Source organism: Notamacropus eugenii, chromosome 2 (assembly GCF_028372415.1).
Source record: "Notamacropus eugenii isolate mMacEug1 chromosome 2, mMacEug1.pri_v2, whole genome shotgun sequence".
Classification (NCBI taxonomy): domain Eukaryota; kingdom Metazoa; phylum Chordata; class Mammalia; order Diprotodontia; family Macropodidae; genus Notamacropus; species Notamacropus eugenii.
The window spans coordinates 92,782,624-92,806,933 of record NC_092873.1 but is presented as its reverse complement, the minus strand read 5'-3'; the positions used below and the strand labels follow the sequence as shown (position 1 = coordinate 92,806,933).

General features: G+C 43.4%; 1 protein-coding gene across 2 annotated transcripts; it reads right to left on the bottom strand.

Annotated features, from left to right (window-relative positions):
* Positions 1 to 5,230: 5,230 nt before the first annotated feature.
* Positions 5,231 to 24,019, bottom strand: ARMC12 (armadillo repeat containing 12). Of its 2 annotated transcripts, none has more exons than XM_072641877.1 (7): positions 23,666 to 24,019; positions 18,960 to 21,053; positions 18,285 to 18,430; positions 17,824 to 17,958; positions 12,831 to 13,004; positions 12,102 to 12,173; positions 5,231 to 10,630 (listed from the first exon to the last, which is right to left on the bottom strand). In XM_072641877.1, the coding sequence occupies exons 2-7, from the start codon at positions 19,102 to 19,104 to the stop codon at positions 10,292 to 10,294; spliced, it is 1,011 nt and encodes a 336-aa protein (XP_072497978.1). In that variant the 5' UTR covers positions 19,105 to 21,053; positions 23,666 to 24,019; the 3' UTR covers positions 5,231 to 10,291. The 2 variants fall into 2 exon arrangements, with proteins under 2 accessions (XP_072497978.1, XP_072497979.1); XM_072641878.1 differs by lacking the exon at positions 23,666 to 24,019 and adding an exon at positions 23,491 to 23,575.
* Between the last annotated feature and the right edge of the window lie 291 nt (positions 24,020 to 24,310).

Sequence of the window (24,310 nt, the reverse complement as noted above, 5' to 3'; positions counted from 1 at the left end):
CAGAGAAGTGATGACATGACTTGCGCTTGACTTTGTTTTGAGTGAGGGAGGGCTGTGCAGGTCACCAACCTCACTTCTCTTCCAGAGCCATCTGGATCCAGTGACCAGATATTCATCAGGATGACTGGAGATGACCCAGGATGAGGCAATTGGGGTTAAATGACTTGCTAGTCACTTGCTAGTGAGTGTCAAGTGTCTGAGGTGAGATTTGAACTCAGGTCCTCCTGACTCTTGTATTGGTGCTCTATCCACTGCACCACCTAGCTGTCCCATAGGTATATTTACTGCCTGTTGTGAGAACTATAATGTGATTGCTATGTTGCATGTGGCACTTAGGTGGAGTGGTGGATAGAGTACCAAATCTGACATCTGGAAGACTCATCTTCCTGAGTTCAAATCCAAACTCAGATACTTACCATGAGGAAAGTTAATCCTGTTTTCCTCAGTTCTCTCATCTCTCAAATGAGATGGAGAAGGAAATGGCAAACCATTCTAGTATCTTTGCCCAGAAAACCCCAAATAAACAAGTTGTGGTATATGAATATAATGGAATACTATTGTACCATGAGAAATGATGAGCAGGATGATTTCAGAAAAACCTAGAAAGACTTGCATGAACCGATGCAAAGTGAAGGGAGCAGAACAAGGGAAACATTGTACACAGGAGCAACAATATTGTACAATGATCAACTGTGAATGACAGCTATTCTCAGCAATACAATGATGTAAGACAATTCCAAAGGACCCATGATGAAAAAATGCCATCCACATCCAGAGAAAGAACTGATGGAGTCTGAATGCAGATCGAAGCAAACTATTTTTCACTTTTTTTGTGTGTTTTTTCTTTTAATCTGTGTCTTCTTTCACAACATGACTAACAAGGAAATACGTTTTACATGATCGTATACATATAACCTATATCAAATTACTTAGTGTCTTAGGGAGGAAGGAGGGGAGGGAGGGGGGAAGAAAATTTAGAACTCATAATTTTATTTAAAAAGAATGTTAAAAATTGCTTTACATTAATTATAAAAAATAAAATACTATTTAAAAAGAAAAAAAGAAAACTCCAAATGGCATCACAAAGAGTTGGACATGACTGAAACAACTGAACAATAAAATGTTACATATATTTCTATTTTAAAACTATTCAAAAAGAGTGCTTAGCTGGCTATATTAAATCCATCAATTATTAATTTTTTATTAAGTTCCTACTATGTTCTAGGTACTGTGCTAGGTGCTAGGGTTATAAGTACAAAAAATGAAACAACCACTACTCTCAAGAATTTTCTGTTTTAATAGGGGGTGGGGAGAACAAGTACATAAAGAAATGTAATTAGGGACTGTGACTGGTCAATGGGCCCAATCCTTAGAATATACAATGTACGTGGTCGATGCGATCTTGTGTCAACTTCAGAACATGTAAAGGTCCTATCTGTGATCTCTTTATCTCAAAGTAAAGATGGACCTTTGGGGTTAGCTGTTAAACCTGAGCTGGGAGGCAGATGAAAGATTGCCATGGGGGCACCTCACTCTTACCTGCCTGGATTCAATCAAAGGAAGACATGCATGTGGCAAGACCTGTATGTACTGATGCAAAGGGAAGTAAGAAGAACCAAGAGATCATTGTACATGGTAACAGCAATGCTGTGTAATAATGACCAGCTGTGAAAGATCTGGCTACTCTGATCAATACAGTGATCCAAGACAATTCCAAAGGATTCACGCTAAAAAAAAAATGCTCTCCACCTCCAGAGAGAGAACTGATGAACTCTGAGTGCAAACTGAAGTATAATTTTCTTTATTTTTCTTGCTTTTAAAAAAATGGCTAATAGGGAATTATGTTTTGCATTATTTCATTAGTGCAAATAATATCATTGCTTGCCTTCTTAGTAAATGGGAGAGAGGGGGAGAGGAACAGAATTTGGAACTCACAGTTTAAAAAGGAAAGAAGTTAAAAATAAATAATAAATTTTTAAAAATTAAAAATGGAAAACACACTCTAAGTCCTTAATTTCACCCCATTGCTATAGCAGCTGTTCACATATGGCAATGAAAGTATGTTCTGGGCAAGACTGAGTCCAGACCTAAAACCTCTGACTACTTCTTGTTCTTTATGGTTCTTCCTCTGAACACAATGAACAGTTGTGGATATGAGATGGATATTTCCAGCCTTGACAGACCCTGTAAGTTCAAGAGGTCAAGACCTGTTGGATCTAGATGATGGCTACCTAGTGGGAGGGACTTCTCATATCTAATACAAACCACCAGCAGGATGAAAATGTACTATGCATAGTCATGGCTGACTCAAAGATGTGGACCTTTAGTGAGTTGCTGAGTCACTGCAGATCTGGATTAAAAGAAATGTCTGTGCAACTGTCACACAAAGTTTTTCATGTTTTATGTATCAGTGGCTTGGGAGAGTATAAATGTTTTAACTGTCAATGCATATTTATGAACCTTTTGTGTTTTAAGCATTTTTTTTCGATGGAAGCATAAATAGCTGTCCCATACCTGATCTACTTTGGACATTGAATACCTTCATGGAAAGGACCCTATCAATAACTTTTGTGAAACCCTAGACACATCTAAGCTTTAAGAGATTTTCCCCAGATCTGGAGGCATAACAAGTAAGAAAGTGCGAGAAGAACCTGAATTCCCTCTTTGGGGTCAGATACCCTAGAAATGAATCTAGTTTCATGTGAATCTAGAACCAAAGCTTCTGGGTAAAAGAGAGCACCTTATACCCACTAAGCCATGAGACATACAGGAATATAGCACCCCTTTATCTCTCACTTTTAGATTCCCTAGTTTCTCTCAAGATTTAGCTTAAAAATTACCTTCTACATACGATTGATCCTAATCTACCTGTTGCTAGTGCCCTCCTTACCCCACTAAACTCTTTTGTACTTATTTTGTATATGTTTTGCAATTAATTATCTACAGTCATGTTGTTTTCCCTAAAAAGATTCCTCCATCTTTGTTTTTCTGTTCCTCATGCTTAGCTCAATGCCACAAACTCAGTAAGCACTTAATAAATGCTTACTGAATGCATAAATAAGTGACTGTTCATCCCTTAAATTTTCTCTTCCTGATACAGTCTTCTTATATGGTGGTGGTATGTTATTCACACCCCTTCCTTGTTCTGTCGTGTAGATATCAGCAGGAGTCCAATCACTTTCCTCCTGTTGTTTAGTCATTCTCCTCTATTAAAAAAAATTAGTTTCTTCATTTACACTGAGATATAAATGACTAAAAACAGATGAAAGTGTCCCTCCTCTCACTCTATCTATCCAGGGCTAATATTCTATTTTAACAGAAATCAAAACTTTAAGTTAAAAGCATAAAGTTCTAAGAGTGAGCTTTAGAAATCAGAGAAAGGGAAAGTATTTGGGGGAGACATGGCATAACATAATGGTGTCACAATGTTGAGGGGCTACTAGGGTCATCAGGATTGTCTATTCACCCATATTTCCCCTCACTCTACTATTGATTTATTGCTTCGTAACAAGAGCAGTCAATCAGGTCCATTGGTGTGGAACATTCTAATATATTGCCAGATTTTTTGCAATATATTGATTGATTTGGCTGATTTTTTTTCTCTTTTGGTATCTGTCATTAGGGACAACTCTCTGGAAGGGAGAGGGAATGGTATATGCAGGGAAGTGTAGGTGATGAAAGAAAATATATTAATAACCAGTAATTTTTTACATGATTTTGTTGTATATTTGAAAAGAACAGCAAGTTGTAAGTAGATTTGTAGTTTCATATATAGTCATCTATTTTTACTGTACAATGCTTGTTTTATTCCAGAAATTAAAAGTATTTTTTCTGGCACTAAGGCTGACTTTCTTATTAATTAATTAATTAATTTTAAATGTTCAACATTCATTTCCACAAGGTTTTGAGTTCCACAAATAATTTTTAAAAAACAAATATGTTTTTAAATAAACATTCATTAAACATTAGATCATTGTTTCTTGCAGTATGCAAAAATAAAAATAAGCAAACAGGTGAAGATGACCTCAATTTGTTTGCCAGCTTTTCCTTTTTTTTAAACACAGGATCTTACCCAGGCTGGAAATGTAGGGGCTACTCATGGACCTGATCCCACTATGAATGAACATGGGAGTTCTCACTGGCTCCATCTCTGCCCTCAACTGGTCTGATCCTCCTTATATAGTCAATTGGCCTTCCACTCCCAGGGGGTCACCATATTGATGCTGAATTTAGTGCAGACGCCTGATTGTCTTAGCCTACTGTGGCTCAGAACCCCTGAGCTCTATAGGTCTCCAAACTCAGCCTCCTTGATACTAAGATTACTGACATTTGTGATCAAGCTTGGCATCAGAATCTTTCGCAAAGGATAGAGAAAAATTCTATGAAGAACTTGACAAAGAAGGAGTCTCATACAGTGGAAAGTGTACTGGTTTGGGAGTCAGAGAACCTAGGTCTAAATATTGGCTCTGTTACCTATCACCTGTGTGACTGGGGGCAAACAGCAGCTCTCCTCCCTAGAACATTGCTTCCTTATCCATAAAAAGAGAAAGATTCCTTCTACTTTAAATTTGTGGTTCTGTGAAGACACTATGAAATAAATCAACATATAGCTTCATGTTCAGTCAAAGTCACTATTAGATGTGATCCAGTCATGGAGAATGTGAGCTCCCAAGACTGGGAACAGTTTCCTTTTTGCCTTTTTATCTCCCAATATCTAACACGGTGCCTGACAATGTAATAGTTACCTAATAAGTGTCTGTTCAATTCAATTGGCCCTCAGAGAATGTGAAACAAAAGAATGAATGGAGAAATGACCTCTGGATAAGAGAGGTGACACATACTAGACACATCAGTCTCCTCTCGCTAGACTTAGCACTAAGGACTCTAAGGTGAAAGAAAGCTGAAAAGCTATGCTGAAAAACAGGCAAGTGAAGGATGGGGGGGGCGGGGCGAAGTTTGAGGAACACAAGAAGAGAGAAGAGGAATTGAGAGAGCACAGTGAGTCTGGGCTACTTCCCATCTAGGACTGAAACTTAATCTGGTCTTTAAAAGTTGGGTAGAAATTCTTCCCTACCTCCACCCCCAGTCTTGGATAGTTGTCCAGTCTTGGACAGCTCTGTGGTGGAGTGGAATGTGGCCAGGTGGAACACAAAGAGATAGCTGTCCAAGAGATGGTGTCCAAGTGATCACGTGGGGGGTCAGAAGAAATGACACAAGGACACTCTCAAGGTCACTCTCAAGAACTTTGGAATTTACTATGTGACATAGGAGACTGGCACAGAAACGTTCAGCATGGCATGCCCACATCAGAGAAGGTACTATGTTCTATAAGCAAAGCAGAATTGAAACAGCTCAAGGGAAACACAGGATGCACAAATTTAGAGTATCCACCCCAAATGTTCACACAGACTATCTGTGCCCGATCTGTGGTAAATCATTCTGAGCTCATATTGGTCTCATCCGCCACAGTCAGACACATTGAAACTTGATTTTATCGTAGTGACATTATTTTGGTTTTTTTCGTGAATGAAGGAGAAAAACCACCAACCACCTTTGTAAATGGAGAATCTGGGAGGAGCTCTCCACTGTCCATTCTCCACCCTCTCCAGTCAGAGGGAGGGAGGGATCCTAAGGGCAGGAAGTGGAAAGAATGTATTGAACAGCTTGGTAAAGAAATGCTTCCACTGTATCTACCTGGCTAGGATTAGTGGCTCCCTGGAGGAAGGCTATGAGGACACAGAGGTTTTAGCCTGGCCCCGTCAACTGCCAAGGATTCAGACTGGTTTTAGCTCTCCTCTGGTTCTCTCTAAACTGACTCACTACCTCACTATTTCTCACAGTTCTGCCTATGATCCAGGGCAAAGGTGGAACTCACTGCCACAGTAGCTTGAGCTGATCCCCAATGCTAAGACTTAGTCACTCATCCTAAGTGAGGTATGAATGGGTTCATAATCATTATAATAGCAAAGTATTTTTAAAATATCTCATTTTTCTTCACAACAACCCTGGGAGATAACGCTATGGAAGAAACTGAAGCAAATAGAAGTAACTTGTTCAAGGTCACATAGCTAATAAGTGTCTAAGTCCGTATTTGAACTCAGATCTTCCTGACTCCTGGTCCCAGGTTCTATCTGCTGCACCACCTAGTTGCTACAGCCTTCCAAGGCTGAAAATCAAGAAGATAGGCTTGGTCATCTATAATATGTGGGCACTGGACCAGAGTGCCTCTAAGGTGGACTTTTGGCTCTAAATCCGTTACCCTACGATGCTATGATTTCAGTAAGATGTTCATGAATACGTCCATACTTTCCATTGTGGTTATCGTTCAGTCATTTCGGTTGTGCTGGCTCTTGGTGACTCCATTTGGGAGTTTCTTGGCAAAGATGCTAGAGTAGTTTCTTTCTCCAGTTCATTTTAGAGATGAGGAAACTGAGGCAAACAGGGTGAAGTGATTTGTTCAGAGTCACCCAAATAGTAAATATCTGAGGCCAAATTTGAACTCAGATCTTCCTGGCACCAGACCTGGCACTCCATCCCACAGTGCCACCTACCTTCCATAGGGAGATGCAACCAGAGTTCCAAACAAAGTTTAACCCTTTTGCCTCTTCAAGTGGACCAGACTCTCATGGCCACATTTTCTACCTAAGAGAGCACTGAGCTCCCTTTACTTAGTTTCAGTTGTCTTGCATAGATGAACCATGTCCAAGGATACTGTAATAAACAACTGACTAGTGTAATTCCTACAGTACTATCAGTGATCTTTTTTAAATAATGCAGAATAGAAGGAGTGGTATGCCTAAAGAGGGGCAAGTGTTCTGGTTTTTTAAAAAGAGAAAAGGATGAAATCTCAAACCAGAATTTGATTTGCCATCCAATCCTGTTAAAATTCTAGAATATATTATGAAAGGAATAGTTTGTGACTATTAAGGGAATTGTTTATCACTCATACAATCTAAGTATCTAGAATGGCATGAATCCATTAAAAATAGAAGAGGCAAGGGCTATTCTTGCTTTGTTTTGTAGGGAGAACAACAATTTCATTTCGGCAGTAAAACAGGATGAGTTGCCAACTAAATCCAGACCCTTCCAGCGCTGTTTCCAAAACGAGCTTTTCAGGAATCAAAATTGGCATGATAGGAGAAAACATTGAAAGAAATTTTCTAACCCGAAGTGACACTGTGGATTAGTCAGGGATTAGTAAGAAAAAAAAATGAAACAAAGTCATTTTAAAAGACAAGTTTAAATGCCAAAAGATTTCAGTCACTAAAGAGCTGAAATTGCCCCTGGAGCTCTCACACACACACACATGCAGGGGCGGAGAAGAATGTAAATAACAGGTGAAAACCAGCAGCTGACAGCAGAGAACAGTGCCAGCTTAGTGGAGACACCCAGCAGAGAGCAGTGGTGAGAAAGTTAGTGCAGATGCCCACGGAGCTGTGTGGCACAGATCGGCAGAGAAGCCTGACTCAGTGAACCAGTTAGCTTACCTGATGACTTTATAGGAGGACATCAGTAACTGCAGGTGAAAGTGTGGGTCACTTTTGGCCACACATGTCCCCTAGTCCCACCTATTCCCTACAGGTACCACTCTCTCCTAATGATGGAGTGGTATTCTGTGACAGAGAAGAAGACTTTAATGTCACAATTCACTACGCCAGCTAATTAAATGTTGTTTTTACTTTTGTAACCCAAGTACCAAAGCCTATTGGTACGAGACTGGTCATTGAAATCAATACCCTGAAGCTATGTAAGGATCTGAGTGGATGGATGAAGTTTGAGAGAGAAGGAGGAAGGGAGGAGAGAGTGGAGGAGTGGAAAGGAGGAGACAGAGAGATAAAACAGAGACAGAGGAAGAGAGAGACTAGAGAGAAAGAGGAGACAGATAGAGAAGGAGAGAGAGAGAGACAGAGAGAGAGAGAGAGAGAGAGAGAGAGAGAGAGAGAGAGAGAGAGAGATGGCTTCTAGCTCTGAGAGAGATGGAAAATGCCACCTCCACTTCAGTTGGCTGATGAAAAGGACTCTGGGACTTATCTAACATGAGAGGAGCAGGCAATGTCCATCATGTCTCTATCTCCAGTCTGCTTTCAGAGCCTTCAGGGAACTTCCCCTTGGACGAGATCAGAGACTCTCTTAGATGAACAGTTATTTCACAACAGGAGAGCTCCTTCGCTCTATTGTCTGGTGTGTGTTCTCCTAAGTATACTTTCTCTGATTTCCATTTTGCCATCAATTTGGATAAATAGGTTTCTTTGCTAATGGCAATATATGTTCATTTTTGAACTGTTATTTGATGGAGAATCAAACCTTGCATTTAAAGCTTGGGTCCTCCTCTTTTAATGATTAGAAATCAGAAATTTAAGTTGAACCTGAACATCACATTTCCCAGACTAAGAATATTAAAGCAAACAGGTATTCTAGCCCAGCACACTCTCTCCAAGGAGAGCAGAGTGGACAAGCTTCTGGACCCCAAACTCCTATTTCCTTCTTGGCAGGATACGAAGCCTCCCTTAGAGGTTGGAGGGAAAAGAGACCAAATTTGTCAATTGTGCTTCCCTCTGAGTCACACAATGACACCCCCATGCTACATGTGCTTGAACTAATATATTTTGTAGTTTGTTAGCAAAAAAAACCACAAGAGTAATCTCATGATTTGAATGGATATGCCTGAGATCTATCATCTAAAGAAAGATCAGAATTGGTATCTTAGGACAAAAGGATATGGTGACTGAGCTGGATCTCTCCTCATCTCTATGACCTTCCTCAAATCCTTTCTGAGTCCCTAAAAGGGGCAAGACCCCATCTGCAGAGGAGAGCAGAGCTGGGAGGAAGCAAGCCCCGGACTCAGGGGAAGGATGATTTCTAGGAGGCATCCCCAATTGGTTCAGACTAGAATAGCCATTTTACTCCCCAAAGTATGGGTTTCTTAGGATCAGAGATTCGAATCTGTAAGAGACCCGCAGGAGTATCTAATCCAACCCTTTTCTTTCAAAGTTAAGGAAACTAAGAACCAAAGAGATTTTGACTTGTCCAAGGTAACACAGGTAGTTAGTGATGGAATCAGGATTTGAACACAGGTCCTCTGACTTCAAATCTAGTGATTCTTTCCATCATTTGATTCTGCCTAGGCATAACTAAGACCAATGGGGACCTATATGTCTTGTCACTGGACTCCAATGACTCAGGAAGAGTGAGGCTGATGACTTTGCACAGCTCTGTCTCACTTAAATCCAATTCACTTGCAAGTCAAGATATCACCCTCCTGGTGTCCTCTTTGAGAACAAAAGACAAATCGCCACCAAGACCAACTCAGCACCCACAAGGAGGAAACATTGTGATGCTACCATCAGTACACTGAAAATCAGACCACCTGGATTGTAGACTAACTCAACTGTGTGACCTTCAACCAGTCACCTCACTTGGGCCTCTGCTCCCTGCCCTGTTAAATGAGATTAGACTAGAAGGTCTCTATTCTAACCCTCTACATAAATTTGGTGACCTTGGCTTGATCTTCAAATCCTTTGGTCCAATCCCCAAGTCCTGTGCATGTCCATGGATGTGCAGTGCCCCCTGTGCAGTGTGTGTCCATGGATGTGCAGTGCCCCCTGTGCAGTGCGTGTCCATGGACGTGCAGTGCCTCCTGTTCAGTGCATGTCCATGGATGTGCAGGGCACACTTTCTGACTCCATATTTGGAAATTTAAGAAGTGATCTAAATCTCTAAAAAAGGAAAAACAGATTCTGCAAGACATTAGTTGTCCAAAAAGGTGTATCTGGGTGCTGGAGGAGGGGATGGAGGAAGAAGATGAATTCTTGTCTTTGAATTTCTGAGTTATCTGGGGACCAGTGCAGCTTCTAGCTTTTCATGGATAAAATATCAATATTATAGACTTATTTAGAGACCACCCTAAAAGGCCATTTTGACCAACAGATGAGATGATGTGACATGTCTATGGTCACACACATAGTGATAGATCTGGGATTGGAACCCACTTTCTCTGTAGCACACTTAGGCCTACGATCACCTAAATATTGGGGGCAGGGCCGACATTTGAACCAAGGTCCTTTGACTCCAAATCCAGTGCTCTTTGTATTTCATGCTAATGAGGGAAATGTTTAGGGGGATGACACATATGCTGTTCTTCCCTGGGGACTGGGGTTGGCCAAGATGACTTCTGGGAGGCTCTCTGGAGCTCTGATTTGGAACAAATGCTGCCTCTTCTCAAGTATCCCCGCCCCACTTTCTTTGCTGTTTTTTTCTCTCTCTCTCCCATATGACATTTATTGGTTTCTCCTTAACTGGCATCCCCTTCATTAAAGTAGGAATTGGTTTCATGGCAGGAAGAGGGCCGGTTGCCAAAATCCTGAGGGCACTGAAGGCTGACAATGACCTTGCAAGCCTGAATCTGCACCTCCTCCTCTGGATGAATGACCAGAGCCAGCAGCCGGTCAGCCAGGCGAGACTCATCCCCAAAGAGTGCTTCGTGCAAAGATTGTTCATTATACTGCCAGTTCACTGCTCGGTAATGGGGAGAACTCCGACCCTCACTCAGTCGCTCTGCAAAGACTAGCACCTCAAACAGCAGGCTCCCAGGTTGCGTGGATTGGAATAGGTTCAGGAAATTACTATGTACCTAATGGGGTGGGGTGGGTGGGAAGGAAAGGTTAGAGAGAAGACAAAGAAATAGTCATGTTTCCATAGCCTTTGAATATTTACAAAGGACTTTCCTCAGGATAAATCCCTATGAGGTTAAGTAGTACCGATATTATAATCCCCATTTTACAGATGAAAAAACTGATGCTCAGAGGGGACAAGTGGCTTGCCCAGAGTCAAACAGCTCAGTAAATGTTAGAGCCAGGATCAGAACTCAATTCTCCTGACTCCAAGCTAGGCAGTTTTTACATTATGAAATCTCACTACCAACTCCCTTCTTCAGGTGACTCCTCCAAGTCTACCCCATCTCGGGACAGTTATTGAGTGCTAGGGCTAAGTTCAAATTCAACCTCACACACTTGCTAGTTGCGTGACATTGGATAAGTCATTTAGCCTCTACTTGCCTCCGTTTTCTTATCATGGTTAATATGGAAATGTTCTGCATGACTGCACATGTATAATCTATATCAAAGTGGTTGCCTCCTCAATGAGGGGGAAAAGAAGGGGGAGAATATGTAATATATAAAATATTATATAATGTTATATATTCTATGAAATTATAATTTATAAATAATTTATATATAATTAAAATATATCATTTATAAAATATAATTTAAAATATTTTTTAAAGAATGTTAAAATTTTTGTTTACATGTAATTGGGAAAAAATAAAATAAAAATAAAATATCTCTATCTCTCTTCCCTTACCCATCTCCACAGAACTTTAGTTATGGAAAGGGATAGCATCAGGGGCTCCCTCTTATCCACTTCAAACCTCCAAAGTTTTAGGTCTTCAATGGCAACTCCTTCTAAATAAGACCACTTCTCCCCTCTTCCTCTTCAGGATGGTTTTAATGCTAAGCATTATGGGTAGAGGGGAATAGATAAGATGATCTGTTCAACTCTCTTCTATACCCTGAGAATCTACAATCCATGCTCCCTATGGTCCCCTTTGCCTCTACATCCCCTGCATGCCCAAGTACAGTTGTACACTTAGCAATTCATTGTTATTATATTTTAGAAGTACATCTAGAGAAGAAAAACACAGAAGAGATCAAGTTGTTTTGAATGTCTTGGCATTAGAAATGTACTTAGAAATCAGGCACATTAGGGGAAAGAGAAAATCACTATTGAAATTGGGTGTCCAGTACAGTTAAGTGAAAGGCAGTAGGTCAGTTATTCTATTGCTGGACACACAGGTAGCATGGGCCCATCTCCAGGTGTCCTGATGAATGTCTGGTCACCGGACCCAGACGGCTCCTGAGGAGATAGTGAGGCTGGTGACTTTGCACAGCTCCTCCCTCACTCAGATCCAAGTCAATTGCAAATCATGACATCATCTCCCTGATGTCATGGTCCTCTTCAAGAAGGAAGGGCAAACAACCACCACCCTGACTCCTTCAACCTCACTCCTTACTCCCCCTCCCCCATGGGGGTGAGAGTAGACTTACCTGGCAGTTAAGGATGTCATATAATAGGTCATTTTTCTGGGCCAGATGACTCAGGAGTCGAACTGCTTGGACCTGAAAGGGGAGGGGAGAATATCACCTAGGGCAGCTAGGTGGAGCAGTGGATAAGGCGCTGAATCTGATGTTCAGGAAGCCCTGAGTTCAAATTCTGCCTCAGATACTTACTGGCTGTGTGGCCCTAGGCAAGCCACTTTACCTCTTCATACCTCAGTTTCCTTATCTGTAAAACGGGAATAATAACCATGCCCTCTTACAGTGTTGTTGTGAGGATAAAACAAGATAATTGTAAAGTGCTTTGCAAGCACTAAAATACCATATTATTATCATAGCAAAATCATTGATTTAGATTTGGAAAGGACCTCAGAGTTCATCGAATCCAATTCTCTCATTTTACAGATGAGGAAAATGAGGCTCAAAGAGTTTAAAGTGATTTGCCCAAGTTTCCAAAGCTAGTGACAAGACACAAATTTGGACCCAGGTCCTTTTAACTCCAAAGTCAGTGCTCTGAGAAAGGGAGCTGCACCTAAGTGTGAGATTTGGGGGTGCAGGGTGGGCAGAGGGAGCTGGGGCAAGGGAAACCAGAAGTGACTCAGTTTACCATTGAAGAAAAGGTGGGGACTATGTCACAAGTAAATGCCTGTCTAGGTGTGCTGTGGGGGAGGGGCTGACTAATGGAGAAAGATGCCACTCACGACTGCTGTCCTCCGGTACCTGGGCCAGTATGCTGTCCGTCTGCAAGATCTCCATGAGGGAAGGCATCACCCGACGGAGCTGTGGGTGAGCAAAGTCAGGCAATGGCAATCCATTGAGTAGCCTCAAGCCCGCAATGTGCAACTCCGAATCCCACACAGTGGAGATCAGTTCCAGGACTTTGATGGAATGCTCCTGGGGAAGAGGAAGAAAGAGGAGTCTGACTCTGAGATCAGATTTTTCCAACCCTGGATGCCTTCAGTGCCCTCCCTCCCCAAGTCATCACTTTGCACTCCTCTACCCCAACCAAAGTTCTTGAGAACATCCAATCCACCAGTCTCCTATAAATTGACTCTAGTGGGGCCAAAATGCCTAGGCTAGGAGGTATTACTGAGAAAGGTGAGACTAAGGTAAGACTACAGAAACTGGGTGAGAGAGGAGCTAAGGCTCAAATGGATGAGCAACCCCCACTGGGGTCATTATTCCCAATCTCCCAAGGAGGGGGAGAACTTAATATTTAAAACATTTAAAAATGGGTGTTAAAAATCTTTTATGTGTAATTGGAAAATATTGAACATAATGAATAGAAATATATTTTTAAAAAGAATTCACAGTCTAAAATGAAGTATAATAACACAGACCATTTAAATTAATAAAAAGATATTTATTCAGTGATCACATGCTCAACTGTGGGGGAATACTAAGGGCTATAAGACAATCCCAGTCTAACTGGGGAAGCAAGACACATATACATGAAATAGATCGTAGCCCAAGGCAATGTATTCTAGGTGGCAAATGTGACTACCCACCCTAAGTCCCTCAGAGGGATCAATAAGGGCTGACATGGGCAGAGAAGTGAGATTTAGGCAAGCACTCGAAAGATGAGTAGGCATAAGAGAATCATAGATGTACAAAGACCAGCAAGTCCAACCCCCTCATTTTATAACTAATAAGCTGGGGCCCAGGGTGCCTAAATGATTTGCCCATGGTCACACAGGTGGTAAGAGGCAAGATCTGAAGTCAGGTCATCTGTCTCCTGAGTCTTTCCATTGTATCACATTGCCACACACACCGCCCCCAGTTAGATAAGCAGAGAATAAGAGATTCACCCCTGTAGGCCACAACCAAATTTTGGATCCAGACTTCTGTGAGATCTCATTGGTAAAGGGAATTCACCTTGAGAAAAATCTCCCTACCAATGCAGAGGGCCAAATACTTAGCAATTTGGTCTCAGTGAATTGCCTGGGGGCACTTAGTAGTTAAATAACTTGCCCAGGGTCACACATAATTTGTATGTGTTAGAGGTAGGACTAGAACCCAAGTCTTCCTGAAACTGAAATCAGCTCTCTAGCCATTAGCCCACACTGCCATTCACTGACAAATTAATCTTCCTAAAACACTGTTTTTATTCTGTAACTTACCTGCTCAAAAACTCAGTAAAATACCCCAGTCCTATCAAGATAAATTCTAAACTCATCAACCTGGCATTCAAAGCCCAGAAATTTTTGAACCCTCCTTCTCTATAAAACATTGTTGTTCAGCTGTTTCAGTCTTTTCATGGCCCTGTTTGGGGTTTTATTGGTGAAGATACTGGAGAGGTTTGCCATTTCCTTCTCCTGTTCCTTTTACAGATGAGGAAACTGAGGCAAACAGGGTTAAGTCACTTGCCTAGGGTCATACAGCTAGTAGGTATCTGAGGTCAGATTTGAACTCAAGAAGATTAGGCTTATTAATAGAATGCTGTATAGAGATGCACATTAAAAGTCATTAGTCTGTGGAAAAGCAGGTACTAGATGTAAATGATTTAGGTTCAGTGCTTTTTAAAGAAATTGTACCTTTTATCTTTAAATGGGATTGCCTCCCCTATTGCCTACTCCTCCCACACCCCAACCTCTTAACCCATATTCAGGGGAAGAGGAGAAGGCTCTTAGAAACTGACTTCTACAGTGCAGGAGAACTTTGCCATATATACGTATATTAAGATATATATACATACCTATACATATATATATATATACGTACACACTTTTTTAAGCATGGGAGAGAGGACAAAAGGAACTAAATTGTAAAGTATTTAATATACAAAAGAATATTCACACTCCAATAAGGATGTAGTTAAATTCAATATTTTTGCCTTGCTGTTGCATAACTGTATTCCCTTATTTCATAATGTGCTTGCTCCCTAACTGTGTGAAAATATAGAGATATATATTCAATACTATTAAAAGTGTTTTCTTTATACTGCTAGATTAAGTGATTTAATTACTGAGTCACTCTCTTGCTAGGAAACAAGTGTAATGACTTAGGATGGTGGTCATGAGGCCATTGTAAATTTTATTTCATTTACATGTTTCTATTATGTAAGTTTACTGAAACCTTAATAAAATATTGTTTATCTAAAAAAAAAAAGATTAGGCTTCCTGCCTCCAGGCCTGGCACTCTTATCCACTGCATCACTAGCTGCCCCATCCATAAAACATTATGCTCCACTAGTTTTTGACACATACCTTAAGATGTAGGTAGGTGTTGATATCTGGAGCTCTCATCCAGCCCTCCCTCTCCACCAGCAAATTCACCATCCCCATCATGGTGGTCCTTATTCACCCTCCCTGAACATATACCTCTCTTATACTGTTGGAATCAAAAGAGCTGGATTCCAGTCCTGGCTTTGACACTAACTCATTGAGAGTCCTTAGCCAAATCAATGGGTAGCATTTGCCTCAGCTTCCTCACATTTATAATGAAAGGATTGGAGAAGATGGTCCTGGAAGTCCCTTCCAAGTCAGACATTCTGTCATTCTGTTCACTCCCCTACTCCTCGAATATTTTCTTTCTGCCCTCTCCACTTATCCAAGTCTTAACCATTCCTTCAAGTTTTTACTCACATCCATGAAGCCTCCCTTGAGTACACCAGTCCATTCTGATCTTACACTTCTCTGAACTCCCCTACCACGTGCAGTCTGTACCAATAGATCAACTGACATTTAACTAAGAGCATTCTGGTTCCCAACCTGTCAGCAGAGGCTTTGGGGAGAGCAAGGGGTTAGGCAGTTCATATGTTCTAGCCTTATTTTAATGTCCAGAAAGTACACCCTGTGATTTGGAATGATAAATATGCAAACATACCTTTCATAGATTGAGTTGTGTGTGTGTTCATCCTTCATTGCCGAAGAAGACCATGCCATCAGAGAAATGATGACGTGACTTGAACTTGACTTTGTTTTGAGTGAGGGAGGGCTGGGCAGGTCATCAGCCTCATTTCTCCTCCAGAGCCATCTGAATCCAGTGACCAGATATTCATCAGGATGACTGCAGATGACCCCAGAAGAGGCAACTGGTGTTCAGTGACTTGCCTAAGGTCACACAGCTAGTGAGTGTCAAGTGTCTGAGGTGAGATTTGAACTCAGGTCCTCCTGACTCCTGCACTGGTGCTCTATCTACTGCACCATCTAGCTATCCCATAGATTGAGTAAATAATACAAATACACTTGTATGTGTGGTAGCTAGGTGGCGCAGTTGATAGAGTACCCATACCTGAGGGCAGGAAGATTTATTTTCTTGAGTTCAAATCTGACCTCAGACACTTACTAGCTGTGTGACCCTAGGCAAGTCACTTAACCTTGCTTGACTCAGTTTCCTTATCTATAAAATGAGCTGGAGAAGGAAATGGCAAACCACTTCAGTATCTTTGCCAAGAAAACCTCAAATGGAATCACAGAGAGTCAGACACAAAAGAGACAACTGAACAACAAAAAAGAATGGATATTTTCCTAACACATGTAAATACTGCTGTGGTAAATAAAATTCAAATTAATTTAAAAGTGTTGAGAGGCAAGGGTGGTACAATGGAAAGGCTTTGTAATCAAGAGAAATAGATTTTAATCCTGGCTCTGCCTCTTATTGGCTGTGTGACATTGGGCATCTATACTAAGATCCCTACCTGTTCTAAACATAAAAGTCATTTAACCTCTCTGGGCCTCAGTCTCCCCTTCTGTAAAATAAAGGAGTTGGATTTGGTGGTCCCAATACTAGATCTATAGTATCTTTTTGCCATTAAGTATTTCCTCAATTAATGGAAATGGGCAGGGTATTTTAATGTATTTAATTTAAATTAAATGTAATTTAATAAAGGCATATTAATGGAAATGAGTAGGGCAGCTGAGTGGATCAGTGGGTAGAGTGCTACGCCTGAAGTAAGGAAGTCTTATCTCCCTTAGTTCCAATTTGACCTCAGACTCTTACTAGTTGAGTGACCTTGGGTGAATCATTTAACAGTTTGCCTCAGTTTCCTCATCTGCAAGATGAGCTAGAGAAGGAAATGACAAACACTTTATTATCTTTGCCAAGAAAATCCCAAAAGGGTGGTCAAGAGTTGACCCTGACTGAATGGAATGAACTGAGCTATTATGAGCAGCGCATGTGAAAGATTTCTATAATAGTGCGAAAGTCTGAAGACCACTTATCCAGGCCTTCCTATTTATTGTTTGTTTCGCTAACTTATATCCCATCTCCCTCAAGTGCTCTTAGCAAAAAACGTGTCTGATTTCAGCTGTGTTTCTCACAGGCCCTCACACAATGCCAAGCATACGTGCAGGCTGGAAAAACCCTTGTTGAGCTGAATTTAATATCCTGGAGATGGGTTAAACATGCATGACTCATATACATGCTTGGTACTTCCAGTCTACCCTCACCGGATATATATCCACGCTGCCATTCGGAGCCATCACCCAGCCTTCCTTCTCCACCAGCAAAGTCCCCATCCCCATCATGGTGGTCCTTCTTCACCCTCCCTAAATGTTGCCAGCCTTAAGCTCAGGTTCCAGGGCCTAAGGAACTCACAGCTTTTATTAGGGCTACAGAGCTTTTTACTACAGCTAAAGGGATGGACAGCTTGTGTATATCTATAGCGTTTACTTAAGCAAGCCAGGCATCCAAGCATTCAGGGATTCAGAGTCTCCCTTGCCTTTCTCATCCTCCCTTAGACTGCCCTTTTATCACTTGCCCCTGGCTTCACCTGGATCTTAAGCCTGAACTTCCGTATACCAGAAAAAGCCTTCAGAGTATTGAGAGCTTGGATTTTGACACTGTTGTCCTTGTCATCGAGCAGGGAACCCACCAACCTGATGTCCTCAAAGGTGCAGGTAGAGGCCTGTATGGGGTGAAAGGTGGGAGGGACATGGAAGAAGGAGGAGAGAAAAGGGAGCCCTGGGGCCACTCGGTTCCCTAACATCAAGACTAGGGACAAAAGAATGAACCCCTGCCCTCACCTCCTGCCACTCAAATGGTTCTTAACCACCACCCCCACCCCCACCTTGGTTTCCTGGAATGTGGTCCCAGATGGTATCAGTTCATTGGCCAGAAGGATCCTGGCCCCATTCACTCCCAGGCAGTTGGGGGTTGTGGGGGATGAGAGCTTTCTCCCTCCCTCCTTCTCTCTCCCTCTGCCCATCATCCCTTCCCTGGGCCGCTCCTCACTTCAGCTTCCAACAAGTAGACACACCGGGTGATGCTGTGGAGGATCATGCCCTTGGAGTACTCATCTTGTTTGTTCTCCAGTGAGTTGAGAAGCCTTCGAAGTTCTCCAGAGTCCTTTCCATGCCGCTCTCGCTCAATGGCTAGGCCTAGGCAGTGCCCATCCCACCCCCAATCCCAGGACTCAGGATGAGTGAGGGATTGAAGAGCGAGCAAGGAAAGGGGGAGTGCGCTTTGGATCTGAGCAAGGAAGGGGAAACCCTGACTTTTCTGGTAGAGGAAACTCCCCTTCAGTGTCTGCCCCAAAGTCTACAGACAACATAGGTGAGAATTTAGGCAGAGAAGCTCCTGAGCAGTGGCTGATGCCAAATTTAATGCACTCTCCAGAAATCTCAGTAAAACTCAAACTGGGCACAGAGGGAGGGTGGCACATATTAGGTGGCCCCCAGTTTGGAGATCTACCAGGTCATGCTTTGAGATCTTGTTGATTTGACACTAGTCAAATCTGCCAGCCCTTTCTATGATCACTTGTTCTTGGGAGGCTGGAGGGCAGATACCAGCAAAGAATGGTGGGGGAGGTTGGAGGAGTCACCTTGGTGATCTCCCTGTGTAGGAATCGCTTGTGTTTGGAGGTTGCCTGTGAGACAGAGCCCTCTCCCAGGAGCCCCAAGAACTTACGGGCAATGCAGACGGGTGAAGATGTTGAGCAGGATGAATGACTGCTCATGCCAGCCTTGATGGCCTTGTAGAGCAGGTAGATGGCGCCTGCCCCTGTGGCCAGACCCACCACACCCTTCCGGAGTCTAAAGTCCATGAGATCCATGCTTGTCAGCTCCCCCTCAGGTGGGGAGCTTGGACCCCAGGCACCCCAGGCAGAGGCTTCCGGAATTGGAACCTCCAATAAGACCTAGAACTCAAGGAACCAAAATCAGAACCCGGAACTCAGGAAACAAAGGGAACTAGGGGAGGGCCTCCCTGAGTGGGCAAGAAAACTTGGCATAGAGATGAGGGAAACCAAAGGGTCAGGGGGAAAGAAGTAAGGTCAGCTAGGATCCAATGGACTAGATAGACCCAAGGAAATCTTAAAAGACACAACATATACTGACTCGTACCTGTATGACCTTGGGCAAGTAATTTCCCTTTCCTGGACCTAAGTTTCCTTCTCTGTAAGATAAGGGACGTGGAGTAGATGATCTCTGTAAGGGTCCTTCCCAGCTCCAGGTCCTGTTATCAATCTTACTTTTAGAAGTTGATCAGGCTTTGGTCGGATCATTCCTGCCCATCCACTGCCATTAGAGGGCAGCAGAATGCCATTGGCTCTTGGTTGTCCTTCTGGGCTACTCACACCCAGGAGATCCATCCGGGTCGGGGGAGACAGAGTAAGGGGGTGATGTGGGGAGGGAGCCCTGGGGCCAGTCCTGGGTTCCTTCAGTTAGCCTTTCGGTTTTGTCCTTCCTTCCTCCCCTCCCTGGCCCGCCATTGTAGCACGGTGCAAGAAGAGGACCTCTCCCAGAGTGTTTAGGGAAGCAGAGGGAAAGACCAAAGAGTTGGCTCGGGAGCACTGGGTAAAGTTTGGTCGCCGGTTAAAACTTGAGCTGGTCTCTCCCATTAGGGTGGTAGGAGGTGGGAAACAAAAAGCTCTGAGCATCCCTAACCCACCAACCAACAGCCTAAACAGAGGCTTCTGGGGATGGGTAGGGGAGAGAGTGAACGTAAGATCAGAGATTTAGGGTTGGAAGGTCCTTCAGAAGTCATTTAGTCCAACCCCTTCAATTACAAAGGAAAACATTGAAGTCCAAAGTGGGTAAGCATAGCTATGATTTATAGAGGTTTGCAAGAGCATCTGGGGGCACGGAGACAGAGAGCTAGACCTGGAGTCAGGAAGACCTGAATTCAAATCCAGCCTCAGTCATTTACTAGCCATGTGATCCTGGGCAAGTCCCTTAACTCTGTCTGCCTCAGTTTCCTCATCTGTAAATGAACTGGAAAAAGAAATGACAAACCACTCCGGTATCTTTGCAAAAAAAACAAAACAAAACAAAATAAAACACCCAAATGGGGTCAAGAAAAGTCAGAGAAGACAACACCAACAACAGGTTTGCAAAGTACTGTGCATGTGTTATCCTCACACAGCACTGTGAGGCAGGTGCTATTATTATCCCCATTTTACAGATGAGAAAAACTGAGGTTAAGAGAGGTTAAGTGACTCGCCCAGGGTTAGACAATTAAGAAGCATCTGAAACTCAAACTGAGCTCTCCCTAATTCCAGGTCTACCACTCTCTCCACTATAATACCAAGGTTCAGTGGCTTGCCCAAGGTCAAACCAGTTGTTGGTAGTTATAAACCAGTGGGACAGACCACACTGATAGGCCTGAGTCAAGTCAGCCCCAATCTTTCAGTAATAGTTCTCACTGCCATACAGTAAAGAATCAAAAAATCTCCAGGAGATTTCACTCTGTTGCTTCAAGTCCAATTCAACAAGCATTTATTAGGAACCTCCTATTGTGTAAGACACATGTTAAATAGAGATTGTTTTGTTGCTTGGTCATTTCAATAGTATCTGACTCTTCATGATGCCATTTGGGGTTTTCTTGGGCAGGGATTCTGGAGTGCTTTGCCATTTTCTTTTCCAGTCCATCTGGCAAATGAGGAAACTGAGGCAAACAGAAGTAAGGGACTTGCCCACAGTCACACTGCCTGTAAGTGTCTGAGGTTGGATTTGAACTCGGGGAGATGAGTCTTCCTGACTCCACTGAACCATCTAGCTGCTTCTAGACAGGAGATAGAAAATCATAATGAAAAAATCTCCCCTAACCTCAAGGAGCTCCTGTTCTACCAGGGAGGAACAACATGGAATCATAGATTATAAACCGGCAGGGGACATTGGAAGCCATTTAGTCCAATCCCCTCATTACACAGATGAAAAAACTGAGGCGTAGAGAGAAGTGATCTATCCAAAGTCACACAGCCAGCAAGTGGGAAGTGAATGCAAGTCCTCTATCACCAAGTCTAAAATACATTCCACTGTGCTACTCTACATGGGCACTTCAAAACAGATGCCTGTACAAAGATGAGGGCTTGAGGGAAGGGGCAATAGCATTGGGGGATCAAGGAAGGTCCCCCATAGAAGACAGCACCTGAGCTGAGGCTTGAAGTAGGTTAGAGATTCTAGGGTGCTGAAGTGAAGAGGGAGGGCATTCCAGGCCAGGGGGACAGCCTGTGCAAAGTCATGGAGGGGGGAAATGGACTGCCAAGTTCAGGGAACAGAATGTAGGCCAATTTGGCTGGAACATAGCGTCCATGAAGGGGAATAATATGCAATAAGCCTGGAAAGGTAGGCTGGAGCCAGACTGTGAAGAGCTTTAAAGTCTTATGTGTTACAAGGGAGGCTCAGAGCTTCGGGTGGACAGTAACACACTGTTCCTGAAATTTTCAAATGCAGTCCAACTCTGTCTCCTCCACCCTACACCCCGATGTCCCTGTGATTCCCACATTCCCACCCACTTCTCCCTCCTCTGCCCCCCCACTTCTTTTTTTTTTTTTTTGCTAACCACTAGACAGAGACTCTGGGAAGTAGCCAGTGAGGGAAAAGGGGCAAATGCCTGAGACATTTATCAGCAATTACCCCCATAAACCCTACAGTTTTCACCCCCTCCACATCACCAGAGTGAAAGGATCTTTTTTTTTTAATCTATAAACCCTTCAGAATATTCTTATGGGCCTTCTTTCCCCCTTCATCTTCATTTTAACCAAACTTCATTTGTATAATAGTTTCCATTTCAATATAATTAAAGAGCTTTCCCCATGACAGCCTTGGCAGGTAGGAAGTCAGTATTATTATCCTCATTTTACAGAGAGGGAAACTGACACCCAGGAAAATGAAGTAATTTAGGCAAAGTCAGAGAGCAAGTATCTGGTGTACACACACACACACACACACACACACACACACACACACGGAGAGAAAGAGAGAGAGAGAGAGAGAGAGAGATAATGCTTAATAAATGCTTGTTGACAAATTAAATTGGAAGCAAGATAAGTGCTCAGGCTCTCTAACTTCCAATCCAGCATTTTCAGTGCACCACTGTTGTGTAAAGTTTGAATTTGTTATGTGGTGGGAGTCCTTCTCCCCCTTCAGGAATGTCCCTGACTGGAAGACTTTACAGCATTCAGCTCCCAGAAGCCTCTTGGAGCCTTCTCTTCTCTGAACCTATCTATTTTTACTGGGTCATGTCCATGCCTCTGCTCAGAACTCATATACCTTTCACCTTGGGGAGCTTGGAAGAATCCTTGAACGGTAAGATTCTAAGGCAACTCAGCCTGACAGAAAGTAACCACACAGCTCCTCAAATGAGGCTTCCATAAAGCCCAGTTGGGTCTGTTTTCTTTTGAACAGAACAGCCCCACTAGATTATGACCCTCTTTGTCTATGACGTCCTTTTGTGTATTCCTTGTTCCTTAACTCAAATCCAATCTCCAAACCTCATACTTTCATAACTATGGCAGCTAGCTGTTCAATTCCCTTGATCAATGAATCAGAAGATTTTGACAGATGGCAGGGAGAATTAACCAAATTATTGGTTGGGGTAGTGGAGTCAGAAGATCTGGGTTGCGATCCACTACCAAAGCTTACTACTAAGGTTTTCCCCTGCCAGTCTTTGAAAATTGCTTAATTTTACTAAAACTCAGTTTCATTTGTGGAATGGATATAATAATATACTCTTTTTCAGCCTTAGATATCAAGGGATCAGAGTTCTAAAGCTGGAAGGGACCTTGGACAGGTCTAATCCCCTCCATTTACAGATGAGGAAACTGAGACTCGCCCAAAATCAAGCGTAATTAAGCAGCAGAACCGGATTACCCGCTGGCATATGTCTTTCAACTCAACAACCTCCTTTCCCAGGGAACCCAGACTTTGAGGCCGGCCTTGTAGCCTTTTCTCCTTCCAAAGAAAGGAGGAGGCAGGATGGGGAAACCGGGAGGCGGCCGCTACGGACTGCGAGCCGCAGGGGACGGGGGAGTGAGCGCAGAGGTGGGGGAAGGAGCCTCCAGCGAGCGCAGAGCCGAGGGTGTGGTGTGGACTGTGCAGAAGGGGCCGGGGGTGGGGGGCGGGCTTGGAGGGGCATCTCTGGGGCTCCGAGGCCTCCCGCCTTCCCCTCCCAGCCCCCTCCATCTCTTAGTCGCCGCCACCCCCCAGTCTCTGTCTACCTCCGCCTCCGCGCCCCCTCCTCCCTCCAGCGCTGTATCCGGCGACGGGCACAGGATGTTCTGTCTCTCCCTGCTCACCACCCCCCCTCCCGCCCCCGCTCTCACACTTTCTCTTTCGTCCCCTCCGCCTTCCCCACTTCACTGTATCCCATCCCCCTCGCCCAGTTCCCTTCACCTTGCTTAACTCCTTCCACTCTGCCCTCCATCCCCTCGGGAGGAATGGATTCGGGGGGCCTGGGGTGGGGAGTGGGGGAAAGGGAGCCAGGCGGGCAGGGCACCCCTCCCTACCACCCCCATCCGTACACACCCCACTCCCACTCCCAGTCGGCTAGGCTTTGAGGCCCGAAGAGGAAACTCGAGTGTCCCCAGTGCTAGGGCGTGTTCGGGTGTGTCACCAGAGTGTGTAGCTCGTGCCTCAATTAGGGCTGGGGTTTGGAGCATGGTTTCTGTGGTTAGGGGCGCTTCGGGGACAGTTTGGTTCCAGTAAGTCTGCCGACCTGGAGAGGGGAGGTGGGGGTGGGTGGGACGGGGAAGGGTTCCCAAATCCAATCTCCCCAAGAATACAGCTCTACTCACCCCCTCGCCTCAATTTTCATTGGTTCATTGGACTTACACCTAGTTGAGAATTTAGTAATTTCCATTTCAGGAAACTGAGGCCCATGGAAGGGGAAGTGGCCTCAGGAAGCAAAAATGATGGCATGTGTATTTCGGGTTACATTCAGTTATCCTGGCTACAAACATTACCTCATTTCTTCTCACAACACTTCTGTGAGACAGGTGCTTTAGGTTTTAATATTCCCATTTCACAGATGAGAAAACC

Coding starts and splice junctions, on each gene's coding strand:
- ARMC12 (XM_072641877.1), bottom strand. CDS start 19,104: ATGGATCTCATGGACTTTAGACTCCGGAAGGGTGTGGTGGGTCTGGCC. Junction 18,431..18,959: donor TTCACCCGTCTGCATTGCCC/GTAAGTTCTTGG, acceptor GGCACTGCCTAG/GCCTAGCCATTGAGCGAGAG. Junction 13,005..17,823: donor AGTTCAGGCTTAAGATCCAG/GTGAAGCCAGGG, acceptor CCTCTTCCCCAG/GAGCATTCCATCAAAGTCCT.